We start from the raw sequence: 16,471 nt of genomic DNA on the forward strand, positions 1-16,471 counted from the left end.
TGACTTTTGTTTATCATTCCGTACGCCACCGTGGGTGATCAACACGACCAATTCTAAGAATCAGATGAGAATACGGGCAGAGTTTGTAAGGTTCTTGATACATTTTGAATCGACGCGCAAAATGAAGAGAAAGTCCACATCCAAACTTTGGACTGTCCTCTCATTAGCAAATTTCACCCATTCAACAAGTATGTAGTGAACACTACACTGGTGAATCACTTCAATGGATACGAAAAGCATTTGTCAAGGGGCGCTCTCATCAAATCTTTCTTCAAGGCGCTATGATTCAACAGTGGAACGATCGGAAGGGCTGTCGTAATGTTCCATGCCAGTGAAGGTGTAACACTAACGCGTTGCATTCCACAAGGTAATGCATTTGACAGCTGAATTTATGAAAACTTTTTACAGACATTGTTCTTTTCAGTGCTGCAAGCAAAAGGGCCGGAAAAGGTTACACATATGGTTTTCCTCGAGCAGATTCTTGCTCGTTTTGAAGCATGGGCCAACATGCAGAATAGTTTTAAGTGACGTCCAGTATTGTGTTTCTGAACTACCCATATACCGATTTATTATTGTACTTTGATCGAATCACCACGAAACTTTGTCAACCACTGAATGTGAACAGTATGGCCGATAACGGTTAGCTGCAATAAAATCAACGTCTATTGCGAGGTTGCTGTAGTTGCCCCATTACTTTCACGTGGGGTGTCTCGTCAGATGCAAAAGAACATGTCCGACAGAACAGGAACCACACACGTATAATAAAATAAACTACCCAAAAAAACTGTAATTTTTGCGAAATTCTGCAATTGTCCCCCATTGTGAAGCATAAGTTTAAAGTTTGCAATATTGCGAAGGTGTGGGTCCTGCAACGTCACCCTCGGGTCGGGCAACGCTTCAAACAGAAAAGTGTCGAAGCGTGCAAAAAAACAGAACCACAGCTAAGAAGTTCATATGAGTTGTAAGGTGGGTTGATAGTGTCCTTTGTCTCCACAATTTTGCCCAACGCCATCGTAAATGAGTCACACTATTCGAAGATGGTCACCTCTCCTCCTAGCCACTTCACTTCTTCTACTGATGTCTCTGCTATGAGGGTCAGAACCACGACATCCAGCGTGGGCGTCCGAGGAAAACATTTCAGACACACAGCCGCTCAGAATCCGCACGAAAATCGGCATAAAGGGCTTCGATGAAACCACCCCTTGGGGCGCGCTGATTCCCATACCCTTCGCTGTCGGAAACGACAGTTCTCAGTGTCATGAGCAACAGTTCGATCTTATTGAGAACGTTCGACACTGCTGACGTCCCCCAGACGATTCAACCCTACTTTAAGGACATCGTGGGGCTGGAAACCTATTGAATGTGATCTGACTCCTTTGGTGTGTAGTGCGTCCGCAATTTTTTGCTCTGGTATACCGGGTGGAACCAATAGGGACCATTCAAAAGCACTCGAGGAAATTTGACTTGATCCGAAGCAGCAAAGGGTGTTTATGCTCTACCTATCATCCTGTTATCCGGCCCCGGTAGCTGAGTTGTCAGCGTGACGGAATGTAAATCCTAAGGTCCCGGGTTCGATTCCCGGCTGGGTCGGAGATTTTCTCCGCTCAGGGACTGGGTGTTGTGTTGTCCTAATCATCATCATTTCATCCTCATCGACGCGCAGGTCGCCGAAGTGGCGTCAACTCGAAAGACCTGCACCAGGCGAACGGCCTACCCGACGGGAGGCCCTAGCCACACGACATTTCATTTCATTATCATCCTGTTGGACACCCTCCTTGATCAGAGGAATGCAACAATGGCTTATGCATGAATAAAGCGGCAGAGGGTCCCTCTAAGACTCCCAATTCGGCAACACCATTGGTGTCTCCCGCGCACTCTTGCTGAGCACGTTAAAAATATGCCTCTCAGAGACTTCGCCAGCCATTCAGTTGAGTGGTGTCTCACGGCTGCTCTAGCGCCTGAGGGTAGGCAACCCCAACAAAGAGGTATCAAAAGGATTACAAAGTATATAAGCTGATGTAGGTCATACTTACGAGAAAATGTTTATGTATAGCTGTAGAAAATGGTGTGTCTCGTTACACAACTTTCATCACACTTAGATTAACTTTGCTTAATGACAAACAGGCCAGTAAATTTTTGATGGTATCGTATTCCAGTTTTACGATATGGACGAAATGCTCACATCAGTCCCCTTCAGACAGCCATTTACACCCAATTTTTGTTCCGCTGAAGTTGACACTTTACATATTTTGACAGGTTATACGAGAATATAGCAAGAACAAAATGTCGTTGATATGAGTGCAATCTGTGCCCCCCCCCCTCCCCCAAATTTTCTCCTTCCCTAATATGTCGCATTTCGTGGCTGCTAAAAGAGCGAGAAATACGCACTTCTGCTCGTCATTTTATTGAACAACGGACAGTCTTAATAACGTCAGGGAAGCATCAAAGCGGCTTCTCAATAACAGCGTGGCTGCATCCCGGAAATTACGACCTGCGGTGACAGAGTGGGTGGGGTGAGAATGGGGGGGGGGGGGGAAATAGGCTGTCGACAGAACGCCACCGTTGTCCGGGAAACTGTCAGCGGTTGGAAACAGGCAACGCAGACGGCACCGGCGACCGTCAAAGCGAACAGGAAGCAATCGAAGTCAAATAATACGATCCTCTGACACAGCCGAAACTAACGTGGCTTTGAATAGAACTTACGGAGTTCTGATCCATACTACTGTAGACAAGACATAGTTTAACCTTGTTGCTAAACATCTAGAAAAGTTATTGATCGCTTTATTTCAAATTTTGACACGTTACACTCATAAATGTTTGGGCGGACATAGTCTAAACAATTTTTTGTAAGTGTATATATATACATATATATACTTAGCAAAAGTTGCGAGCGATGAGGATAACGTACGGTCGTCGCTACATGTGTAAAGTGCGACAAGTTGAGAATTTGGGTTGGAAGGGAGGTGTGTCTGGATAGCCTCAGCGCTTAAGGGGACCGCTCGTACAATGCGGGAAATCCGGGTTCGAGTCCCAACCGTGCACTAATTTTCACTTGTCACCACTGAATTATAAAACGGGGAAAGGTTTTTAGCAAAAATCTCGGAATGCTCTTGACTGATTTACTTGAAATTTTTACATGTGTTACATAATAAACATTTGGACGGACGTAGGTTACGTATCTTTAATATAATATGTATGTATACCTGTACTACTATATGGAGACAAGGCGTTGGTTAACGTTGTCAGCGAAAATCTCTAACAGTTCCTGACCGATTTACATCAAAATTTTACACGACACGTTACTAAACGTTCGGACAGACAGATAATTTTTAATTATATATTCGACACAAATATATGTGTAATAAATGAGGAGGAAATGAAGTTGTCAAAAATCTCGAACAGTTCTCTGCCTATTTACTTCACATTTTCACATGATACTCTAACAAAAATTGGAAGCCATAGACTTTATATTTTTTTAAATATGTGCAGTATATAAATATACAAGATACAATAGGCAAACATTGTTGGAAAAATCTCGAAAAGTTCTTGATCGATTTGCTTCAAATTTTTGCACTGAACTCTAATGAAGATTTAGACGGACAATCGCTATATATTTTTTTAAACAAAACTCTACAGGTTTTCTGTTTAAACAGACTACGAGAAAAAAATTCTGTAATGTGAGTATACACTAAGTGATCAAAAGTATCCGGACACCTAGCTGAAATTCACTTACAAGAAGTTCGTGGCGCCCTCCATCGGTAATGCTGGAATTCAGTACGTTGTTGGGCCACCCTTAGCCCTGATGACAACTTCCACTCTCGCAGGTATACGTTCGATCAGGTGCTGGGAGGTTTCTTGGGCAATGGCAGCCCATTCTTCATGGTGTGCTGCACTGAGGAGAGGTATCGATGTCGGTCGGTGAGGCCTGGCACGAAGTCTGCGTTCCAAACATCCCAAAGGTGTACTACAGTATTCACGTCAGGACTCTGTGCAGGCCAGTACATTGCAGGGTTGTTATTGTCGTGTAACCACTCTGCCACAGGCCGCGCATTATGAACAGGTGCTTGATTGTGTTGAAAGATGCAATCGCCATCCCCGAATTGCTCTTCAACAGTGGGAAGCAAGAAGTTGCTTAAAACATCAGTGTAGGCCTGTGCTGTGATAGTGCCATGCAAAACAACAAGGGGTGCAAGCCCTCTTCTTGAAAAACACGACCACACCATACAACCACCGCCTCAGAATTTTTCGCATTCGGGAGGACGACGGTTGAATCCCGCGTCCGGCCGTCCTGATTTAGGTTTTCCGTGATTTCCCTAAATCGTTCCATGCAAACGCCTTTGAAAGGACACGGCTGACTTCCTTCCCCGTCCTTCCCTAATCCTATGAGACCGATGACCTCGCTGTCTGGTCTCCTCCCCCACAACAACCCAACCCCTCCGAATATTACTGTTGGCACTACACACGTTGGCATATGACGTTCACTGGGCATTCGCCATACCCACACCCTGCCAACGGATCGCCACATTGTGTATCGTGATTCGTCACTCCACACAACGTTTTTCCTCTGTTCAGTCGTCCAATGTTTAAGCTCCTTACGTTTGGCATTTATTGGCGTGATTTGTGACTTATAAGGAGCTGCTTGACCATGAAATCCAAGTTTTCTCACCTCCCGCCTAACTGTCATAGTACTTACAGTGGTTCCTGATGAAGTCTGGGATTCTTGTGTGATGGTCTGGACAGATGTCTGCCTATTACACAATACGACCCTCTTCAACTGTCGCCGGTCTCTGTCAGTCAACAGACGAGGTCGGCCTGTACGCGATTGTGCTGTACGTGTCCCTTGACGTTTCCACTTCACTATCACATCGGAAACAGTGGACCTACGGACATTTAGGAGTGTGGAAATCTCGTGTACAGACGTATGACACACGTGACACTCAGTCACCCGACCACGTTCCAAGTCCGTGAGTTCCGCGGAGCGCTCCATTCTGCTCTCTCACTACTGAGGTCGCTGATATGCAGTACCTGGCAGTACATGGCACCAAAATGCACCTAATATGAAAAACGTATGTTTTTGGGGTTATCCGAATGCTTTTGATCACTTAGTGTATGTTGATTAGTTTTCTTAATCGTAGTCTATTTCAACTATGATATCAGGGCATTTGAACCATTAGACAAATTGTTCCTCCTACAATTCTCTCTGCTCATACGTAATTTTACATTAATTTTAAATTAATTTCAAATAAAATTTGCATACACAACAATGTGGTGTTTCATTCTATTTCTCGCAGTCGCAAATAGGAAATCTGTATTTTCTTGTTTGTCAGGTTATGATCAGCACACTTCACCGCAATGTGGACCTCCAAAGCTTTGTAATCCTATCCATTCGCAGATTATATCTATGTGAAATTCTGTCGTTCGCCCAACTATCCTCATGGTCTCAGCACCCGGAGATATCTATCTCTTATCACGTATACCCAAGATCCCAACCGATTTACCCAATCATTTCAGGCGACTTGAGGGATGGAAAGGAGCTGGACAGAGACTAGGGAGGGGGTGAACGAAACGAAACGACATGAAAAATGGGAAATCCAGGGTCCAGTTCCGCTCTGGCACAAATTTTCTCTCGTCACCTATGCATTGTGTGTGTGTGTATGTGTGTGTGTGTGTGTGAGAGAGAGAGAGAGAGAGAGAGAGAGAGAGAGAGAGAGAGAGAGAGAGAGAGAGAGAGATTCGAACCTGTGACCATAGCAGGCGCGCGGTCCCGGACTGAAGCGTCTAGAACCGCTCGGTCACAGAGGCCGGCGTGTTTGAAGGTCACTTTCGCAGATTTTTCTTTAATAACTCGAAAACAGTGGCTTCCTCAAAAACGTATCCAAGTACAAAATTTAACTAAATTAAATTTCATACAAAAAGGTAATGTTCTTTTTTTCCTCTAGGACTAATAGTTTGTGGGCAGCGAGTGAGAGTGTATGAAAATCTCGTTCGTGGTTTTTGAAGGTTGTGCAGGTTGCATAAAACCATGCATTATGGGCAGCTAAATCACTGTGTATACCAGTTAACCGCCTTCTTAGATGCTTGCTAGAAGTTTAGGCACTGGGGATGTTTTAAATCTGCTAAAATATTCACTAAGGGCTTAAATTAGATGTCAAAAGAAATGTAATATTTGTTTTGTAAATAATAGACTTCAGCTATCAGTCGTCCTTAGGAATTTTTATTGGCAGATCTAGATTTCAGCTAGAAACTAGCCATTCTCAAGGCACTATCCTTTTTTGGTCAATTCATGTAATGCCTGTTGGTCTGGCTATGTACACAGTTCATTGAATATTCATTCAGTATTCAATGAACTGTGTACAACCTAATCCGAAGAATGTGAGTGCTGACAGGTGTGAATATTACCCAGCCATTAGTACAATAATTCATTATTGAAAAATCGAGGCATGAATAATTTACAAAAGAATGGAAAATCTGTCAGAAGCCGGCATTGGAGAAGATCACTTTGGGTTCTGAAGAAATGCAATATCATGCAATGGCATACTGACCCGAAGATTTATCTGAGAAGAGAAAACCTACATTTATGGAAAGTCGGTTTCGATCATGCTTACTGTAATATATTCTTTGTAATTCTGAAGGTAACAGGGATAAGACACGGGGTGTGACAGGAATACTTAAACCTGTACAGAAATCTGAGTACGGATTTAAGAGGTGAAGGGCGCGAAAGGGAGGCAGTAGCTGAGATGGGAGTGAGACATGGATGTAGCTATCCCCGGTGTTTGCCAATCAGTACATTGTACTAAGAAACCAAGGAAAAAATTGGAAAGGTGATTAACGTTCACAGAGGAGAAACAAAAAAACATTGAGGTTTGCCGATGATGTAATTCTGCCAGAGACGCCAAGACAGTTGAATTGAATGGATGCAGTGTTGGAAAGAGATTATAACATAAATACTGACGAAAGTAAATCAAGGATAAAGGAATGCAGTCGAATTAGATCAGGCTATTCTGAGGGAATTAGATTAGGAAACGAGACACTAAACATAGTTGATGAGTTTTGCTATTTGGGCAGCTAAGTAACTGACTGCGGTAGATCAAATTAGGAAGAACCAGTATTCAGACAGGTCGTTTACCTTTTACAGATGACTTGGCGATTATATGTCACGATGTAGAAACAGCACAAAAATGTATAATTCTTAAAGAAACAGCAGGAAGAGTAGAGCTCCAGTTATTATTTAAAAAAAAAATACATATCTAACAACTACCTGGCACACAAAAAATTCTAAAAACTAAATACGGAAAAATCGGGATGGCTTCTGAAGTCAAATATTTAGGCGAAACCATTCATTCAGGAAAGTGTCCTGGGAAAGGTGTAAGTAGGCTGTTTATGTTTTCTTATTGGCAACGTTACGTAGCGCTCTGTACGAAAATCACTGGCTGTGCTGTGGGCAGTTTGTGGCTAGTTTGCATTGTTGTCTGCCATTGTAGTGTTGGGCAGCCGCAGCTGGATGTGAACAGCGCGTAGCGTTGCGCAGTTGGAGGTGAGCCGCCAGCAGTGGTGGATGTGGTGGAGAGAGACGGCGGAGTTTTGAAATTTGTTGTAACACTGGATGGCATATATATTATGATTATTAAGGTAAATACATTGTTTGTTCTCTATTAAAATCTTTCATTTGCTAACGATGCCTATCAGTAGTTAGTGCCTTTAGAATCTTTTATTTAGCTGGCAGTAGTGGCGCTCGCTGTATTGCAGTAGTTCGAATAACCAAGATTTTTGTGAGGTAAGTGATTTGTGAAAGGTACAGGTTAATGTTAATCAGGGCCATTCCTTTGTACGATTTCTGAAAGTCAGATTGCGTTGCGCTAAAAATATTGTGTGTCACTTTAGTGAATGTTTGAGTACGTTCAGTTTTGCTCAGCTGTTTGAAAAGCAAATAGTGTAAGAGGTTTACCAGCACAGTAATTCAGAAATTGTTCTAAGGGGATGTTTCAAAGGTTTGTTAAGAAATTAGTTCTCACAAAATGGAATGAGGCTCTCGAGCTTACAAATGACAGCTATAACAAATTACGCATCTCAGATACACCAAACTGAGACACTAAAACGCAGTTATCAAAACAGGATATCCTTATGCGACTGAAACTATCATTTTAAACGGGAGGAGAGAGAAATCGAAAAGTAATCACGAAAATATTAGGTCCAAATGATATTGTAGAAAGAACATGTAGACTAAGAACAAATAAAGAAATTGGAAAGTATGCTAACAATTACAAGGATATGAAGAATCGCGCGCTACAATTCTGTGGACATATTAACAGAATAGAATCAACCAGAATGAGGAATTCTACGAAGCCCGTAGTAAAGCTAGAACTGGAACAATAAAGTGAACCGTTGCAGTTGAAAGGTTGTTACAGAATGAGAAGTGGCAGCTGTATGTGTGATATTATTGTCCACACTAAACACTTTTCCTGAGCATATGTATTAAGGAGACACACTGTATTGCGAAGTTTGCGTCGGCCGCTGTGGCCGTGCGGTTCTAGACGCTTCAGTCTGGAACCGTGTGGCCGCTACGGCCGCAGGTTCGAATCCTGCCTCGGGCATGGATGTGTGTGATGTCCTTAGGTTAGTTAGGTTTAAGTAGTTCTAAGTTCTAGGGGACTGATGACCACAGATGTTAAGTCCTATAGTGCTCAGAGCCATTTGAACCAATTTTGCGAAGTTTGCGTTGTTTTTGAGTAGTCAGTCCGATGATGGTTGCCGAGAAGGTGTGGAAGAAGACGTGTGTAGACCGAATTTCGGAATGCTGTCGCTGTAACCTGGAATTTATTAAAGGAGATATACAACCACGTGCACTGGCTTTGCAGAAAGTGGGATGTCACGTTTCGGGAACATTTTCAGTTTTGGTTTGTAAATTTTCGTAACTCGCATTATTTGACCATTACTGTTCCATCAGCTCGTAAATACATGAAGTGAGAAAAGGAATACATCACTCTTTACCCAGTTTCATAATTAAATACTGGCTGTAAATTCTGTGAACGTTGGAAGTTTCACATAAACAATCAATTGGGGGAGAACTGGGTTTGGCCGGCTGGGGTGGCCGAGCGGTTCTAGGCGCTACAGTCTGGAACCGCGCGACCGCTACGGTCGCAGGTTCGAATCCTGCCTCGGGCATGGATGTGTGTGATGTCCTTAGGTTAGTTAGGTTTAAGTAGTTCTAAGTTCTATGGGACTGATGACCTCAGAAGTTAAGTCCCATAGTGTTCAGAGCCAGAACTGTGTTCACATTGTAGCAACAATGATCAGAAGTGAAGTCTTGTTCACACTTGTTAATTTTGCTGGTTAAAATACAAATATGAAGTGCAATTACTTTCTTTTAAATTATAAATTAGGTGAGATAAAGCCTCCACATCCCACTTGCTATTGAAGAAAAATTTTAAAAGAAAGATATTTTGGATTCGCATTTCAGTTCGCGAGATCCGACTATTAACTGTCTATCACGCAGGTGTAATAGCTTGCTTTGCACGTGGCAAGATTATTTAAATAATAGGAAAGCAGCTTGATTTTTTTCAGACAAGGAGTTGCAAAGCAAAGATTTTATCCGTTGTCGCACAGCTAAGCGAATGTTGTTATTGGGGATAGAATTAAATGTTGTGTGAGGCACGTACGGAACAGTGATTATCCCTCCAGATTGTATTCACTTTCTATTGTTATTTAGATCAGTGCCTGTATAAGTGTTTTGCATTACAAACCGAAGTATTGAGATTACACCACGTCATTCAAAAAATGGTTCAAATGGCTCTTAGCACTAAGGGACTTAACATCTGAGGTCATCAGTACCCTAGAACTTAGAACTACTTAAACCTAACAGACCTAAGGACATCACAGACATCCACGCCCGAGGCAGGATTCGAACCTGCGACCGTAGTGGTCACGCGGTTCCGGACTGAAGCGCCTAGAACCGCTCGGCCACAACGGCCGGCCCATGTCATTCATCAGGTTCGTTTTGTTCATGAGGATTGCATGTAAAGTTCGTAAAATGCACTTAGGTACTTTGAACACACAAGTTTCATTTGCACTATAAGTAAAGGTTACGTACAACCATCACTGAGCATAATGTTACATTACATACACAGAGTAAAATCTAACGTGCACACTGAAATGTAAAAGTAATAACTTTCTTCTGACAGATTAACTTAAACACTGTTGTGTACATAGTTCCGCGTAGTCAGCGCGTACACAACTTTCCCACTAGAGCGCGCCCTGCTAAGCACAACAGCGCAGGCGCAGCGCTCGTCCGTCTCCGCGCTACGAGAAGGCGCTGCCTTAGAGACGGACCAAATTCTACTTCCGCCGATCCGCGTATTAATATGTAACGCAGCCAATGAGATTTGTGCTAAAGTAGAACCTTTTCTCCTTACGGATCACACTCTTGCAGTGATATCTGAACAAGCGAGGTATTATAACGAGTGTACAGACCTCCGATCAGTCAGTCTGCATTAGTCTGCATCTGTCTATAGTCAAGTTTTAGCCTGCGCCTAATAATATTACCGTATTCCTGTACATACCCATGAAGATAAATGAATAGACACTTTGTCAAGTATCAGAGATATGTGAGAATAAGATTAACATACCAAGACCAAAGGAACTTCAGATGCCGGCCGCGGTGGTCTTGCGGTTCTAGGCGCTCAGTCTGGAACCGCGTGACTGCTACGGTCGCAGGTTCGAATCCTGCCTCGGGCATGGATGTGTGTGATGTCCTTAGGTTAGTTAGGTTTAAGTAGTTCTAAGTTCTAGGAGACTGATGACCACAGATGTTAAGTCCCATAGTGCTCAGAGCCATTTGAACCATTTTGAACTTCAGATTGTCAATTGTAAACAGCTTCCAGAATCAAGTTACGTAATGTGTATGCTTTTTATTATTTTAATAAATGTGTGTGAAAATTAATCAAGTTCTGTTTAAAGTTGGTCACCGTCAATCTGCTAATCTAAGCGTGCAAGTGGCGTTTCTATCGTATGACTTAACGGTAGAAGATAAACACGCCACTATAAGACCACGAGACATATTGCTGACACTCGCCTACTTCGTTAGAGCGACAAGTCAAATAATCTGATGGTGTGCGTGTACCGAAGGTCTTACAGTACGCACACCACAAACACTTACACTTTACAGATGATTGGTTACACCAGAGTACCCAGCACTGATTAAAAGTGTCTTTATAAAACGTACACAGTTAAAGAACAGCTGATGGTAGCAGGTATAACGCAACCTAAAACATCAGCCAGAAAAATTTTTAATCAGGAAAAAAAAAGGTTCAAATGGCTCTGAGCACTATGGGACTTAACTTCGGAGGTCATCAGTTCCCTAGAACTTACAAATACTTAAACCTAACTAATCTAAGGACATCACACACATCCATGCCCGAGGCACGATTCGAACCTGCGACCGTAGCGGTCGCGCGGTTCCAGACTGTAGCGCCTAGAACCGCTCGGCCACTCCGGCCGGCTTAATCAGGAAAGTCACGACTGAACAGTTGCTCAGAGAGAAAAAGCCAAGACGACCGGATGAGTTCGGTCTGAAGAACGGGAAAAGGTCGTTTCTCAGAGCACGAAAGGAGTAAAGACACAATTGGAAGCTAAAACAAAACTATGAAAATGTCCCTTATTGTACATCGCGTGGTTCAGTATGGCCAACACATGAATAATAATATTTTATTAGAGCTCCCTAAGAGAAAGGTTTAGTTATTAGCTGTAGAGACGCCAAGAAACTCACACACAATCAAGTCAAAACGTAAGCGAGGCAACAGCCTCGCGGTTACGCCTGCTCAGCCGCCGTCCCCGAAGGCGGTACGGCTGTCGGGTGGGAAGACAGACAGGGTGGAGCGATTCCCGCTGGATGGCTCATGCGCGCCCACTCGAAGCCGTCAGTCAGTCAGTCAGGCCAGACGCGCTCTCGAGACTTCGCCGGTCCCTGCGGGAGGCTTCCAGGCGGAACAGTGGAACGCCGGCCCACGCACCGCCTGGCCATACAGGCGCTCCACTCGCAACTCTCCTAGTCAGAGCACTGCCGAGAAAAGCCTTAGGGGTGACACGGCGCCGACACAAACATCTCTACACGGGTAGAATATCTGACCGCGCTCTGGACATATATGCGCCCAGTAGAACAGTTCATAATGGGAGGGAACCTTCACGGCATACAGTCACTATAAAGAAACTTCTAAAGAAACAAAGATTACTGCGTACGGCTATAGATAGAGGGGTGATGAATGAAACGCGTTTTGCTGTCAAGTGAGCAGTGCATGATGCCTTCAATGACTTCCACAGCAGAATATTGTCACGTTACCTTTCACAAGGAATTCTGGCCATATGTAAATGCTGTTAGTGGCACCAAAGTTAGTGTCCAGTCCCTAGTGAATGAGACAGGAACTGAAATTGAGGGTAGCAAAGCAGAAGCTGCAATATTTAATTCCGTTTTCAAATATTCCTTTACAAAGTAAAACACAGGACAACTGCCCCAATTTAATCCTTGTGCCCCTGAAAAAAAGAATAAAATAAGTATTATTGTCAGTGGTGTTGAGAAACAGCTAAAATCTTTAAAACTGAACAAAGCTCCAGGCCCCGATGGAATTCCTGTCAGCTTCTACACTGAATCTGCGCCTGAGCTAGCCCTTTTTATAACCATAATCTATCGTAGATACCTCGAACAAACAACTGTGCCCAATTGTTGAAAAAAGGCACAGTTCACCCCCATCTACAAGAAGGGTAGAAGAAGTGACTCACAAAGCTACCGTCCAATATCCTTGACATCGGTTTGTTGTAGAATCTTAGACCGTATTCTGAGCTCAACATAATGAGTTATCTCGAACAGAATGACCACCTCAACGTGAACCAGCATGGTTGTCGAAAACATCGATCATGTGAAACCCAACTCGCACATGACATGAATCACGGCAACCTTGTAGATGCAGTATTTCTCGATTTGCGAAAAGCATTTGAACCAGTGCCGCACCTACGCTTATTGTCAAAAGTACGATCATATGGGGTATCAAGTGAAATTTGTGACTGGACGTGGACCTTTTGGTACAGAGGACACAGCGTGTTATCTTGGATGGAGAGTCATGGTGGGACGGGGAAGTAACTTCGAGTTTGCCCCAGGGAACCATACGCGACTGGAATAGGAAAGGGAGGTAATGACAGTGGCACGTAAGGTGCCCTCCGCCACACACCGTTGGCTGGCTTGCGGAGTATAAATGTAGATGTAGATGTAGATGAAAATGTCGCTGTCCAAAACCGGCGTCGAACAAACCGTGGAGCATTACGGGGCATAGATGATAGGTGTGACAGACGGTAGCAGAGATGTGTACTGGCGAAAAAACATGCATTTGTTGGCCACCTGACCATCCAAAAGAACCAAGGGGCTACCAGCAGTGTCCCCTCAAGACCGTTCTGCCTCCTCAGCAGCAGCCTGGTTCGTGCACTCATGCTGACTAATGTTCTTCGGCGACGAAGGCTGGAATGTGCAACTCAGTTGCGCAACTGGATATCTACCGTGTGGCAACAGGTGGCCTTTTCAGATGAACCACGTTTTATGCTCCATGGAAGAGATGGCAATTAGTGTGAACAATCAGAAAGTAAACACCCAGCAACAATCGTCGCAAGGGTCCAGGCAGGAGGAGGTAAGACGGCCGCTGTGACCGAGCAGTTCTAGGCGCTTCAGTCCTGAACCACGCTGCTGCTTCGGTCGCAGGTTCGAATCCTGCGTCGGGCATGGATGCGTGTGATGTCCTTAGGTTAGTTGGGTTTAAGTAATTCTAAGTTCTAGGAGACGGATGACCTCAGATGTTAAGTCCCATAGTACTTAGAACCATTGAACCGAAGGAAGTAACGTCTGTGGAATGTTTTCGTGACATTCCACGAGTGATCTCGTCATTCTGGAAGGTCCAATTGGTCGGCATAAGTATATTTCTATCCTCGGGAACCATATCCATCCCTACATTCAGTTTTGCTTTCCTCGGCAGGACAGTGCTACGTGCGACACAACTCACTGTGTACGTACGTTGTTCGAAGAGCGCTAGTAAGAGTTTATCTTACTCCCCTGGTCACAAAACTCCCCGTATTTAAACCCAATAGAGAACCTGCTGGGGCCCCTCGATCGGACTGTACGCGTCATGGACCCTCAACCGAGAAACATAGCGCAGCTGGCTACAGCACTGGAGTCATCATGACTCAACATACCTGTTCCTTCCGGAACTCATTGACGCCATTGCTGTACGTCTCGCAACGGTCCGCGCTTCAGAAGGTGGTTATTCAAGCTTTTGAATGGACAGTATGTATCCGTTGGTGATAAAATCAAAAAAGAAAAATTATGATCAGCCGTGATGGTGAATACTATAGTCAAGCCAAAGGAAAGCCGTAGTAACATTCCTATCGTTACAGTATGAAACCGAGTCGACATCAGCAAGCAGCTTTAACGAATTATTTTAAGGTAGTATTCAGATTTCATGAAAAAACTTTTCAGTTATTTGTTGTCAGTACTTTGGTTCTGTCAGATGTGTACATCTTTCACACTGTGTTTTCTACCCCAAAATGTTCCGCTGTGTACACATTATTTCTACACTACATAAATACTCTGCAAACCACCTTTCGGTGTTAGCAAAGGGAACTCCTGGTACGAATGTCTTTTCTCACTTTTCCTGTTCTATTCGTGAATGGCGCGTGGGAAGACTGGCTGCCAACAAACCTCCGTATGACATCTTATTTCTCTGATTTTCTCGTCGTGATCATTTTTAAGACATACGTGGGAGGAGGTAATGTCTTTCACGACTCTTCTTAGAAAGTATTTACTCGAAATTTTAACCTTAAACGTCTCTGTGGTGCGCAAAGCCTCTCTTGTAGCGTCTCCCAGTGGAGTTTGTCAAGCATCTCTTTAACATCCTCGCACCGAATAAATCATCCCATGACAAAACGTGCCGCTCTTCGTTGGATCTTCTCTGTATTTTTTATTACTCCTTGTTGGTAAGGGTCCCAGACTGAAGTAGAGTAGTCAAGAATTCGTCATACGAGTGTTTTGAAAGCTACTCCTTTCGTGACTGAAACTGAATTGTATTTGTTTAAGATTCTCCCAATGATTGGCAGTCTTTCATCTACTTTTCTTGCTCCTTGTTTTATGTGGTCGTCCCTCCTTAGGTCGCTCTGGATGTGTACCGATACGTATTTTACGGTAGTTTCCAGTGACTTGTAGCCAATAGTGTAATCGGTCAGTAGTTGACCTCTTCGTCTCTGTACGCTCAGTACATTACATTTATTTAATTTCAGGGTCAACTGCCACTCCCTACACTAGTCATCGATCCCCTGCAGCTCTTCCCGAGTTTCGCTACCGTCTCCTGCCGTTGTAACCTTCCTGAAACCGTCATCAGTATTTGACACTCCCTTGAGTTTCTGCCGAAATTACCTCTACACTTGACAATTTTTTTAAGAGCGACCTGTTGTGTTCTATCTTCATAGAAGTCCTGTACCCTATCAGTGTGGAACTGTGTCGAATGCCTTCCGGAACGACCACGGCATCAACCTGAGTGCCATTGTCCATCCTGCTCTGGAGCTCGTGAACGAACAGAGCGAGTTGTATTTCACAAGCTCTGTTTGTGGAATCCATGTTGGCTATCATAGAGATTTTTCGTTCACCAAGAACGTCATAAAGCGTGAGCATAAAACATGTTTCACAACTCTGCAATACAACGATGGCCATTGATATCTATCTACAATTTTGCTCGTCTGTCCCACAACCCGTCTTGGAAACTGGGATGGTCTGGATGTCATGTTGAACAATTACATAAACTTGTGGACTAATCACAGCTATATGTAGTCAGTTTCCGGAGTTACTGTGCTCAGGCGCGTTTACATACACAGCTTTGTGACTGACCTGCAGTAGCAAAGAGCCGTCGGCGACCACGATGCGGATGCAGAACTTGTGGCCGGCGTCCCAGCGAGCCACCACGTACACCTCCTCCATGCTGGAGTACGGCACGGACGTCTCCATGAAGCCCGTCGGCTGGAACAGACAGAAGCAGACAGCAATCAGTACGTGACTGAATGAGGCGGGAACTTGAGACATGATCAACAACAAATTAGGAAGCTCCTCCCTCACACACTTGTTTCGCTTTTGACTTATGTTTAGAAATAATCTGCTGTCACTGACAAAAAGCACTTGCATCGATCGCATCGACTGGGATCAACAGCCGCACGGCCACAATGGAGATGTCGTGCAACTCAGATTTTTCTCCGCAAGCGGATTAACAAATACGCTTTCATACACACACTAGTCTTTAACATTCTTGAACTGGAACATATTATCCATTGGTATAAGTAAATACACTCCTGGAAATTGAAATAAGAACACCGTGAATTCATTGTCCCAGGAAGGGGAAACTTTATTGACACATTCCTGGGGTCAGATACATCACATGATCACACTGACAGAACCACA

General features: G+C 43.9%; 1 protein-coding gene across 1 annotated transcript in view; it reads right to left on the reverse strand.

The window, feature by feature from the left end:
* Positions 1–16,471, reverse strand: part of LOC126088361 (C-Maf-inducing protein-like) — a 938,159-nt gene that overhangs the window by 460,269 nt on the left and 461,419 nt on the right. Inside the window, exon 2 of the mRNA XM_049906499.1 lies at positions 15,908–16,036. Coding sequence (XP_049762456.1) covers positions 15,908–16,036 — 129 coding nt within the window. The remainder of the gene's footprint in view (positions 1–15,907; positions 16,037–16,471) is intronic.

The sequence above is a fragment of the Schistocerca cancellata genome, chromosome 6 (assembly GCF_023864275.1).
Source record: "Schistocerca cancellata isolate TAMUIC-IGC-003103 chromosome 6, iqSchCanc2.1, whole genome shotgun sequence".
Classification (NCBI taxonomy): Eukaryota; Metazoa; Arthropoda; class Insecta; order Orthoptera; family Acrididae; genus Schistocerca; species Schistocerca cancellata.